Raw genomic sequence first — 12,836 nt, 5'->3', positions numbered from 1 at the left:
AACACGGTACCTCGTAAGACATATATACGACAGCGACAGTCAACGGGTTAATTGCAATATGGCCACGGAACCCACAGTTGTAACAAGTCCGCTGACTATGGTTACTGAATGTACTATGAATACTACGAGGTTTATACTGACTCTGTACACTGGTCCTTGGTAATCGCTGAGATGGTTGACGACCACGATTTGTCGCTGTGACACAAACAAGAGGTGGTGCAGACTGAGGCATAGGTGTGAAATTACTTTTGATACATGGGGAAAGTACCCTGGGGGCACAAGGAACGTACATGATTTAGGGCTGTAAGTGGTTCCATCGTCACAGTTGGAGGATTAGCCTCATAAGCACACACGGAAGTAGGCGGCATTAGTTCTTTGATTGCTCCAAAAGCTGCTATTTTAGCAAACGATGCTGTGGATGGTTTATCCTCGTCAGGGACAAAAGCTGAGGACTGGACAGCATTGATAAATGATGATAAAAGTTTGTCTAATCTAACAGCAAAGGCACTCAATGATTCATTAGTCATGGGTGTAGCATTCACTAGTTCCCGAAGAACGACATATGGATCAGCTGTTTTTACTGGTACAAAGAAAGAACGAATCAGTTCCTCATATTGTGACCACTTAGTAAGATTCCTGAAGTCTCGCATTTCAAGGAGATCAACAACGTGAACAGCAGCAGGGGACCGATGAAGAGCTTCTTTCGCAAGTCTGATAAGACTTTCCTCTGAAGGAGGACCGTCAACTAGAGCATTAACAGGAGAACAAATGGCAGTAAACCATTCTTCAAGACTATGTACATGGCCATTGAATAAAGGTAACGCATCAAGGGAATCACGAGTAAAACTGTAGTGTCTCAGTGTCTGGGTCGGTCTGTCAGTCGATAAGGAACTATGAGGACTGATGACAGGAGCAGCAGTAGCCTGAGAGGTCTGAGTGTCGCCATTCATTAAAGTATCACTTGACGGTATGTGAGACATAATGGCAAAGAAGTTGCACAAGAACAAATAAGGCAAAAATAATGAATAATAAAAATGATACAAAATGCTAAAATTGAAATAAAAGAGATGCAACTAATTCTGCAGAAGTAATAAAAAAAATGTCTACGATACACTGCAAGAGGAAGAACAACTCAACTGGGCAAGATAAAGGAACACATTGAAATTTACAAGTAGAAATATTACTGGAGGCTGAATTAAATGCAAAATGAGCTGTCTGTACTCTTGCTAATAAAAAAATTAACTAATAAAACTGTAAATCAATGTAAAAGTATAAAATAAAATCACTAAATTGTATGCAAAGAGAGATAACTGGGAAATTTAAATATTTTCTAAGAATGCATAAACAAAATTAAAATATAATACAGACAATGTCAGGAAAAATAATAAAATGAAAAACAAGACTCAAACAATAATGAACTGAGAATAATAATGCATAAAAATATCAATAAAAGAAAATAATTCACTGCAGAACAAGTGCAACAAAATAATTCACTGCAGAACAAGTGCAACAAAATAATTCACTGCAGAACAAGTGCAACAAAATAATTCACTGCAGAACAAGTGCAACAAAATAATTCACTGCAGAACAAGTGCAACAAAATAATTCACTGCAGAACAAGTGCAACAAAATAAGGTGCAGAAATAATCAATGCAGTAATAAAAGTTACACTGGGAAAATGTAGGTTAAATAATAAAATAAAAATATGAAGAAAAACTGATTGAACACTTTAACTCTTAATTGTAAATTAGACAAAACAATTTACTCAAACAGAGTAAAGAAAACACTTTACATTAAAAAAGAAATTGAAATTACACTAAGAGTGAATTTGTTCAAAGAAATATGAAAAATATGAATAAAAATAAAACAAGAAACAAAACTGGAAGTGTAACACTTACAAGTGGTGGGGCACACAACACTTACAAGTGGCGGGGCACACAACACTTACAAGTGGCGGGGCACACACAACATATTCACTTATTCATTTTTTTTAGTATATTTTTACAACAAAATCTTGCTGTGACTGATACGACAAAAATTGCTAGCAAAAATAATGGTACAGAAGTCTGCGAAAAGATCAGGGAATGAGACACTGCTGGCATACGAAAAAAAGGTACACACAGAAATAAATGGATGATTTAGTATCCTGGGGTGAATAACACTGCATGAACTACAATAGTGGCAAATACTGGAGAATACAATGTTGAAAGAATACAAGATAATAAAAAAAAATTGAATTACTTCACACGGAGTGACTGACTGGTACACTACACAATAATACTTACTACAGACAGAGAGTAGCATAAAAAAAAAAAACATAAAAGTATGAGATGAGCGATAACACTGAAAAATATTGCAAAAATAATGAGTCAAAGAAACACTGAGTCTGCACTGAAAACACAAGGCTTAGAGTACACAAGAAATTCACTATAAATGTCTCACACATGCAAATGTCTTTAAATGCAAGAAAAATGTCTCTAAACAGAAAATTATCACTGAAGTCTGGAGTAGTAGACGGAGTGACTAGTGATGAGGGGAAGACGTCCTGTGCGGGTAATGACGCCTCCTACACTCACACTGTTGTCGAAGAAATGCGCTTTCTAGGTGAACTCACATAACTGGCTTTATCGTTGGCGCCAGCTACAATCTCTTGACCAATTATGTGAGCCAAAACAGTACTAGGACCCGGTACAAGGGTGGAAAAAGCCACAGGTAGATGAGTGAAGAGTGGGTGGCGGGTGGGTGAAGGGAGCGTGACTCACTCGCTGTTGCTCACTGGCGCACACTCCACTCACTACCCACGAAGGTGGCTTAATTAACTAAGCCACTCTATGCCACAGGAATGGTGAAAATCACTCTTAGCAGCATCCAACTGGCGATATATGAGACAATACTTCAGAGGAACTTGTGTGGCTTACTTCTCTCTCTCAGCTGGGTTGGCTGACTGGCTTAACCCACGAGAATGGCTGCCTGGAAGACGTGTAACGATGCACACAGCATGAAGGAGCAGGTGGATGACAGGAGACAGGCTGGATGGTAGGCTGAGGCAGGCTGACTAGCATTCACTTCCACAGTCTGGCTTACTGACTGGTTTAATTGCAAAATCCGGGTCAACCCCTCGGAGATTGAAGCAATTAGCACACGAACTAAGCCAGGAAGCTTGAAAAACGGCTGCAACAGGCTTGCAGGCTGGAGTGACACAGGGTGGAGGAGAGTGAGGGTAAGCGGCTAGATGGAGGTGGCACGGTTCACCTCTGACCTGCCGGGACCCCACAAACAGTCTTCTAACGTCTGAATTACCCTTAAATCCACGCCCACACCGCTGTCACCAATTTGTCATGTGGGTTTCGATAACGTGGATGGGGTAAAAATATTCACGTAGGCTGGTTTGTACGTATAATATGTAACGGGAAGTATGGGAAGCGCCAACAGCCGACCTGCCTCTCTCTGCTCCCTGTCTTTGACTGACCCACAAGTGCCTACAGGGTGAGGGGTGTTTGAAATCCTGCTATGGTCAGCAGCAATATGAATAACAGTCAATGATTCACGCAGACGGTTGGTAGTGAGTCATCTACTGGTACACTGGTTACTGGTAACTGGTACTACTACTGAGATAGCAAGTCCTTTTCCGGGGTTACTTCCGTTCTTCTTTTAATGCCACTAGGACCAGCTTGAGTCACTGGACTTCTGTCGCACAACATATCTGTCCATAGAGGCCTGTACCCTGTACCTCTGACTCTGTTTCGAAAACAAAGTTGCACCTTTTGCAACAACAGCTTTTTTGATTGCCGTTTTCCTGGCCACTATAGTAGCGATGGTTGATTGGGGTTTTGTATACAACCTGGCCAGCTCCGACACATGCACTCCGCTTTCGTACTTTGCAATTATCTCTTTCTTCATTTCAATAGTCATTAGCACCCTTTTTCTCTAAGGGTTGGCACTAGAAGCTTTCTTGGGGCCCATGGTGACTTATTTTGCAGAAACAAGCACCAAAAACACTGTGATAATATGGAATGTACCGAATGTATCCTTAGATGCGAGCACACTGGCTGGCTTGTAAACACTGGCACGCACGGGGCAGTTCAAGCCACATGTGGACACATCTCGGACGAATCGCGTGTGGCGGGTTTTTTAACGAGTGGCAAGGCAAAATTTTTGCATTAAAATGTATCGAATACCGGATTTAACGGATACCAATGCCATCGAATACTGGTGGACCACTGTAATTGTGTACACTGGCAGTAAAACATTGCAAGATACCACGAAGTTACTGGGTATCTCTTGTGATGTGGTTAAAACAATGATGGAACTATATCTTGGTAAGGGGCATATTTTATATACAGTGGTCCCTCGTTGTCGTAATTAATCCATTCCTGGAGCCGTTACTATAAACGAAATTTACGATTTACAAATCAATTTTCCCCATAAGAAATAATGTAAATAAGAAATAATGTAAATACAATTAATCCGTTCCTGACACCCAGAAGTATTAAAACAAAAAAAAATTTAACATGAAATATACATGTAGTACATAAACAATACAATGGGAAATGATGAATGAAACATTAACAGCATAACACGTACCTTTATTGGAGATTCTTCTTAGTGTATGGGAGACTGGAGGAGGAGAGTGGATTGTTTATAGTTTGGAAGGGGAATCCCCTTCCATCAACACCTCAGGTACCATTTGCTTTTCTGGGGTTGCTTCTCTTCTCCGTTTCTTAATGCCACTAGGACCACCTTGAGAGTCACTGGAGTCCTGTCTCACAAAATAACTGTGGAGAGAGATCTGTTTCTGGCGTCTCTTTAACACTTCCCTAAAATGGCCCAAGACTTTGTCACTGTACATGTTGCCAACCTGGCTTGCAACAACCTTGTTAGGGTGATGTTTCTCCATAAAGCTTTCCATCTTACCCCACATAGTAAAAATCTCTTTAATTTCTGAAGAAGGCACCTTCTTCCATCTCTCTTCCTCCTCCTCTGCAGCAAGATTCTGAGCTGCGATGTGTTCCTCTTCCTGCTGAAGCTCTTGCAGCTCCTCAGTGGTGAGCTCTTCATTGTGGTCTTCCACCAATTCTTCCACATCCTCCAAACTCACATCCAACCCCATGGAACTCCCCAGTGCCACAATTGATTTTACAACAGACATAGGCTCATTAGGGTCAGTCCCAAATCCTTCAAAATCCCTCTTGTCGACACAATCTGGCCACAATTTTCTCCAGGCAGAGTTCAAAGTCCTGGTAGTCACTCCCTCCCAAGCCATACCTATAAGGGTTATGCAGTGGAGGATGCTGAAGTGTTCTCTCCAAAATTCCCTTAGGGTCAAGTGAGTGTCTGTGGTCACAGTCAAGCACCTGTGAAACATTGCTTTTGTGTAGAGTTTTTTAAAGTTTGCAATAACCTGCTGGTCCATGGGTTGGAGGAGAGGAGTGGTATTCGGGGGCAAGAACTTTACTGTGATGAACCCAAACTCCTCGAAAATTAGGTCATCCAAGTTTGGAGGATGAGCAGGTGCATTGTCCATTACTAGCACGCACTTGAGATCCAATTTCTTTTCCAGGAGATACTCCTTCACACTAGGGCCAAACACTTCATTGAACCACTTGACGAAAATTTCCCTTGTGACCCATGCCTTACTATTAGATTTCCAAAACACACACAATTTACTCTTCATAACATTGTTTTTCCTGAACACTCTGGGATTTTCAGAATGGTACACTAGTAATGGCTTCACTTTGAAATCCCCACTAGCATTAGCACAGAACATTAGCGTCAGCCTGTCTTTCATAGGCTTGTGTCCTGGCATTGCCTTTTCCTCTTGTGTAATGAAGGTCCTCTTTGGCATTTTCTTCCAAAAGAGGCCTGTTTCGTCACAATTGAACACTTGTTCAGGTTTCAGTCCTTCAGCCTCTATGTACTGGAATTCATGCACATATTTTTCAGCCGCCTTGTGGTCCGAACTGGCAGCCTCACCATGCCTTACCACACTGTGTATGCCAGTACGGTTCTTAAATCTCTCAAACCAGCCTTTGCTGGCCTTAAATTCACTCACTTCACCACTATTTTCAGGCAATTTCTTTACCAAATCTTCATGCAACTGCCTAGCCTTTTCACAAATAAACGAAGTCATAAGAGTATCTCCTGCTAATTGTTTCTCATTTATCCACACCAGTAATAACTTCTCAACCTCTTCCAGTACTGGTTATCTCATTTTTGTCAGCATAGTTACTCCCTTTGCAACAACAGCATCCTTTATTTCATTTTTCTTGGCCACTATGGAACATAAGGTTGTGTAGGGTTTCTTATACTGTACATCCTGGACAGTTCGGCCACACTTGTACCACTTTCATATTGTTCAATGATGGTTTTCTTAAATTCAATCATATTTCTCACCTTCTTTACCACAGGCTTGGCACTAGGAGCTTTCTTCGGAGCCATGGTAGCTTATTTAGTACTTGCAAGCACTAAAATAAATGGAATATTATGAAATATTTCGCTGGAGCACGTGAGGGGACCTTTGCTCACTGGTAAACAATGCCAGACTGGCTGCCGCCCTGGCTCACGCCATGCGTACGCGTCCCGGACGAACTACGACTCGCTAGTCAACCTATGAAAAGCGAGTCCATGTTTTTACGAAAATACCCCTATGATTTGCGAATTTTATGATTGCCGGAAACTACGAAAAGCGGGGGACCACTGTATTACTGACAACTGGTACACAAGCCTTTACTCGGTGATTTCTTGCAAGTGAACATGACAGATGTGTGTGGCACAGTGTGTTGAAATTGTAAGCATATGCCTAGGTTCGACGCTGGCACTTGTAGAGGTGACGTTCAGGTGTCTGCTGCCAATGACATCATGGCATTTCGGTGGCATGACAAATGTGATGTCACACTGTTGACATCAGTTCACAGACACGAAATGTCAGACACTGGCAAGCAGAATAGAGAGACCAATGAACCCATTGTAAAACCTGCAGCTGTGATGGATTACAATCTCAACATGCGCTTAGTGGACAAATGTGACATGCAGATTGGGTTTGCTGATTGTGTTCGCTAGAGTTACAAGTGATATATAAAGCTCTTTTTCCATCTTCTAGACATTTCCATGCTGAATACTTATGTATAAGTTGAAGATCAACAGCAAACCCAAATGTAGTGAATTTTGTTTGTCAGTCATCAGACAAATACTTTTCAACTACCAAGGAACAACACTTGCAATAGACCAGTGCCCATGAAATTATCAACACATGCCCTCTCGTCTGAGGCCTGGTGATCACTATCCCATACCACTGCCTGCTACTGCTTTCAAGGAAAATGCTCAGAAGAGGTGTTTTGTCTGTGGACATACCACAAAATGCCCACAAAAATGCAGAGGCACTCATTTTATGTGTGAGGAGTGTAAAACACCATTGTGCTTATATGCATGTTTCAATGAATTCTACAAGCTGCAGTAGTTCTAGAAAAGTGTCCAGTGATTGTACATATGTATATATATTATAGAACAATCGTAATAAAAAATTTTTTATATTGTTTGTGTAAACAAGTTTTGTAAACATTATGATGATACTAGTGTTTTTCCTATAATTGTGTTACATTCAATGAGTGTATATATGAACATTGCACCTTACTTTGGTCTCACAGGCCACAAAAGTTGTGAAAAAATAAAATTGTGAAAAAAACAAGAAACCTTTGAGTAAAAGTAAACCAAATTTTACCGGGTCAGCGGCAGTCGCCGCTGTTGCCATATGCGGCTCATTTTCTGCAAACTTCACGCCTCTATATCTCGGTAAGTACTGTTGGCAAAAAATTTTTTTTGGACTAAAAAATCAGAAAAATAATCTTAACATTTTCACAAGAAAATTTTTTTTTTTTTTTCGAATATTTTGTGACACCAGGAGACACATCAGGATTGGGGCTTGCGACAGTCAAAGGGTTAAAAACCACTTACTCAACTACAACTAAATAAATACTGAATAACTGAATCTCATAAAGGTATAACCTGTGACCCTATCAAACTATGTTTTTTTTAATTACCTTACCCAGTAGAATACCCCATTCTCTTGAATGCACAGTAACTCATCTAATGACCATAAGACCTGTTTCTGCACTACAAATCATTGATTTTACTCGGCCTGATTCAATTATATTATACATTGTTATGCTACAAATTTGTACAACTTAAATGCTTTTTATTCAAAATACTCATTTGTACTTCATGTTGTATTTTGTTTACTGTAATTTTTACCACTAAATATATCATTGCTTAGTTAATCTTAAGTTAATTTTAAGCCTGCCCATAATGCTCTGCATACAAGGGGCTTTTGGCATGTACACCCAGTCACTATATTTGTTTGTACACCTATGTATCATGTCCAAATAAAAAATAAATAAAAATAAATAAAAAAATAAATAAATAAATGAAGTGAAAGCTTCTTTCAACAAACCAGCCATATCCCACCAAGGCAGGGTGGCCCTAAAAGAAAAACAGAAGTTTCTCTTTTTAAATTTAGTAATTTATACATGAGAAGGGGTTACTAGCCCCTTGCTCCCGGCATTTTAGTTGCCTCTTATGACATGCATGGCTTACGGAGGAAGAATTCTATTCCACTTCCCCAGGGAAAATAAAGTGAAATATATAGGGAAAATAGGGTTATTTTTTAATCTTCTCAACATTGACACCCTTTCCTTTCCCCCTTTTTCCCTCCTAGAAAAGAGTAGTACTGTATTGTAGAAGTTATCTATCTACTGGGAATCATATTAAGCAAAGTGGTACACCATTCCTCACTGATAACTGAACAGTGAACTCCTTGGTGATTGCCTAAACCATCAGCACTTGAGACCCTTAAAATGCACTTAGTTACTGAAGTTTCAGCTTGGTTGTAGGTGTGTCAGTGTAGGGACTTGTTGCAGTATAACCTGTGCTGCTCCTGAACCCCAGTAACAACCTGAGAGAATCTACACAACTCAGTATTTTCTTTAGTGTTGTCACATTTTTGCTTTCTTCTGACTTCTAGGAAGAAGGTATGTAGACATGCGAGTAGTTCATAAAAACAGTACTGTCGATCCTAAGTTTACTGAAGTGTATGGGCCTGCCACTATAATTGTGAGTGTTGTTCAATGTTCTTAATATTCCTTGTTATTAATATACAGTACTTGTAAATATGTGTTGGTTTAAAAAAATTAACTGCACATTATACCTCACAATTCTTCAGCATTTTGAGGCAGTGCTGAATTAAAAGGGAAGGGAGCTGCTGAGGCACTTGTCCTGGGATCTCACACACAAGGTGCTGATAAAACAAGGTTCGAGATAGTCTATAAGGTAAATGGTTATAATTATAACCATAATATTTAAAGGGGTGGACCAATAAGCCAGCAGGTCTCGGTCAAATGACCAAAAGGTCCAGCTGTGGGTCATCATATGACTAAGAACCTCAACAGGAAACACTTGTGCTGTTTCCTGACAAATTTTACCTAACCTAACCTGTACGCAGAAATAATACTTTGAGAGATCATATTGACACACACAAATATCCATGCACACACATGTGCTCTTACATAAAACTATTTGTAATTTGACAATGAAATTTTAGTAGGAGGTTACTTGCCCCGGGGCTTCCACAACTCATAATCATAAGCCCCACTGTAAGGGAAACTAAAAGATGATAATAGCCAAAAATAAATATTTTCCCAAGAAGGGTGCCTTGATGCTGGTGAAGAGCTCTTGATTTAGAGAATTGGAGCTACCTTCCTTTTCCTTGCTGCTTTATGGCCTTTTCAGGTTTAGCACCTAATGATAAAAATAATCACCCTCAATCATTATTTGTGTTAGGAAATTTGTTGATTTTTTTTTGTCAGTTTGATTAAGTTATTTACTACTTGTAATGGATACATATTATTTTCACAGTATTTCAGGTTCAGTGTAGGTGGTATGACAGATGTTGCAGAAATCAAAGGTCATAGACGAACATACGTAGGAGCTATGCCTGGCAAGCTCATCCAGGTAAGCTCCATTTATGCATTATGTTTAGCTTTTTATATCTGTCTTATTAATGATGAAATAGGAAAATTCAGTATTAAATTTATCATGAATTTCTCACTGAAAAATCAGTGTATAAGGAATTTATTACTTTCAAGGTGATGCTCAAAGATATTTAAATTTCTTTACTTTTTTATGACTGGGTAACTTCTGTTGAATTAAACTTTTATTACATTCTGATCTGATTTAAGAGGCATCTGTGAAGACAAAATAAAATGTAATCTGCGGAGGCAAAAAACAAAGGGAAATGTTTTAGAGTATAGTGGTGCCAACACTCTTATGTGTGTGAAGCATGGGTTTTAAACATTGCAGCAAGGAGGCTGGAGGCAGTGGAAATAGATGTTGTGTCTGAAGACAGTGCATTGTGTAAATACTATACAAAGAATTTATTGTTTGGAAATTAGAAGTAGGTGCTGGATTACTAAAAGTGTTATCTAGAGGGCTGAAGAGGGGTTGTTGAGGTGGTTTGGTTGTTTAGAGAGGATGGGGCAAAATGGGATAACTTGGAGAGTGTGTAAATCTGTAGTGGAGGGAAGGTGGGGTAGGGTTCATCCTAGAAAAGGTTGGTGGGCAGGGATAGAGGTTTTGCGAGTGAGGGCTTGGACATCCAACAGGTGTGTGTGAGTGCATTAGATAGGAGTTAAGGCAAGTAGTTTTTATGACAATGTGCTGTGAGCAAGGTAACATTCATGAAGGGATTCAGGAAACTGGTTAGCTGAACTTGAGTTCTGGAGGCAGGTAGCACTCTGAAGGAGGGGTGAAGATATTACAGTTTGGAGGAGTATGTGAATTGGAATGTCAGCATGCATCTGGCAAGACAGTGATGGTGAGTGTTTTTTCTTTTTCCGGTCACCCTTCCTTAATGGGAGGTGGCTGGTGTATTGAAAGTAAAGTAGAGTAAGTAAAGTAAAGTTTATTTCTTTGTGAAGGTTACAATGTGTAATTACAATTTTGATTTGCTAAGTACAAAGATAGCCACTATCATGCCAAGGCATTTTGAGCAGACTAATCCTAATACACAGTAACTAAGTAAAACTAGATAAGATAATAATACATAGTAACTGTACTTAAAACTAGACAAGAAGAAGTGGTTAACTGTTTTACAATCTTATTTAAACTTAATACAAATGAAAGGTAGTAAGGTGGAGTAGGGTTTGGTAAAATAACCTTTAAATTGCACACAGAATCTACCTTACAAGTAATGATTCAGGTGGTAATATTTTATGGATTGGCAGAATTAAAAGCCAGGAGGTCACATAATAAAACTACATAATTAGCAGATGTTTTGGTTGATTTGGTTAATATTGAGAGATAAGATGATTTTATGGATTGGCAGAATTAAGAGCCTAGAGGTCACATAATAAAGCTAGTTAGCAGATGTTTTGGTTCATTTGGTTAATATTGAGAGATAAGATGATTTTTTTAGCAAGGTCCTAAATTTATAAGCTGTCAAGGGATCCTTGACCTGTTCCGGTAGCAAGTTCCATTTCTTCGGGCCCTTTATGTGCATAGTGTTCTTGCATAGTAAGAGACTGACTCGAGGGATGTTAAAAAGTGCCTTATACCTTGTATTGCGACTGTGGATTCTGTTGTAACTGTCAAGGAGCAGTTTTAGGGGAGGGTTTACAGTGGAGTTTAATGTTCTGTATATGTAGTAGGCACAATAATATGAGTGTATGTCTTGTATATTTAGCAAGTTGAGTGTTTTTAAAAGTGGTGGGGTATGCTGTCTAACACAGGAGCTGGTTATCACCCGCACAGCAGCTTTTTGTTGGATTATTAAGGGTCTAAGGTGGTTGGCTGTTGTTGAGCCCCAGGCACAACACCATAGGTGAGGTAAGTATATATTAGAGTGGTATAGGGTAAGGAGAGTCGTTTGTGGTACATAGTATCGTATCTTGGAAAGGATTCCTACTGATTTGGAAATTTTCTTGGTTATTTGATGGGTTTGGGATTGAAATTTAAAATTACAGTCAAGGAGAAGACCTAGAAATTTGCCCTCCGTGTGTCTTGATATAGGGGAACAATTTTTCAATATGTTAAGGTGGATATTTAAGGCTCTGTTGCCAAACAGCATGAAGTATGTTTTGTCTATGTTGAGAGTGAGTTTGTTGGTCATCATCCAAGTACAGTGGAACCTCTACTTGCGAGTTTAATCCATTCCATGACCATGCTCGTAACTGGATTTGCTCATTTGCAGAGTCAATTTTCCTCGTTTAAATTAATTGAAATGCAATTAATCCGTTCCAGTGGAATTCTGTACTTCAATAATTTCGCTAATATCAACTCTACGGCTTATTTATCCATCTCACTTCATCTAATATGACATAATAAACAATATAAATAACATAGAAACCTGATATATACTCTAAAATGAGTAAAATATGTCATTCATGTAGTGGTATGGGCGGTGTCGGCGGTGGATGAGAGTTTGTCTGGAGACCGGGCAAAATACAGTGGTCCCCTGGTATATGATATTAATCCGTTCTTGAGAGCTCATCGTATGCCAAAATTATCGAAAGGCGAATTAATTTTCCCCATAAGAAATAATGGAAATCAAATTAATCCATGCAAGACACCCAAAAGTATGAAAAAAAAAAATTTACCACATGAAATATTAAGTTTAATGCACACAAACTGAAGAAGACATGCACAGTTTGTTGTACTCTACTAACAATAGAATACATGACACTTACTTTTAATGAAGATCTGGTGATGATTGATGGGATGGGAGGAGGGGATAGTGTCGAACTTATTGTTTAGAAGGGGAATCCCCTTCCATTAGGGCTTGAGGTAGC

General features: G+C 39.2%; 1 protein-coding gene across 2 annotated transcripts in view; it reads left to right on the top strand.

The window, feature by feature from the left end:
- The window catches only part of LOC128698915 (lon protease homolog, mitochondrial), a 261,625-nt gene that overhangs the window by 187,504 nt on the left and 61,285 nt on the right, over window positions 1-12,836 (top strand). Inside the window, exon 13 of one of the 2 annotated variants that reach the window (XM_070096772.1) lies at window positions 9,907-10,002. The exons of the other annotated variant lie outside the window; for it this stretch is intronic. Within the exon in view, the coding sequence (XP_069952873.1) occupies window positions 9,907-10,002 (96 nt within the window). The remainder of the gene's footprint in view (window positions 1-9,906; window positions 10,003-12,836) is intronic. 2 annotated transcript variants of the gene reach the window in all.

The sequence above is a fragment of the Cherax quadricarinatus genome, chromosome 55 (assembly GCF_038502225.1).
Source record: "Cherax quadricarinatus isolate ZL_2023a chromosome 55, ASM3850222v1, whole genome shotgun sequence".
Lineage (NCBI taxonomy): Eukaryota > Metazoa > Arthropoda > Malacostraca > Decapoda > Parastacidae > Cherax > Cherax quadricarinatus.
The sequence above is the reverse complement of the archived record's forward strand: the minus strand, read 5'-3'. Positions and strand labels throughout refer to the sequence as shown.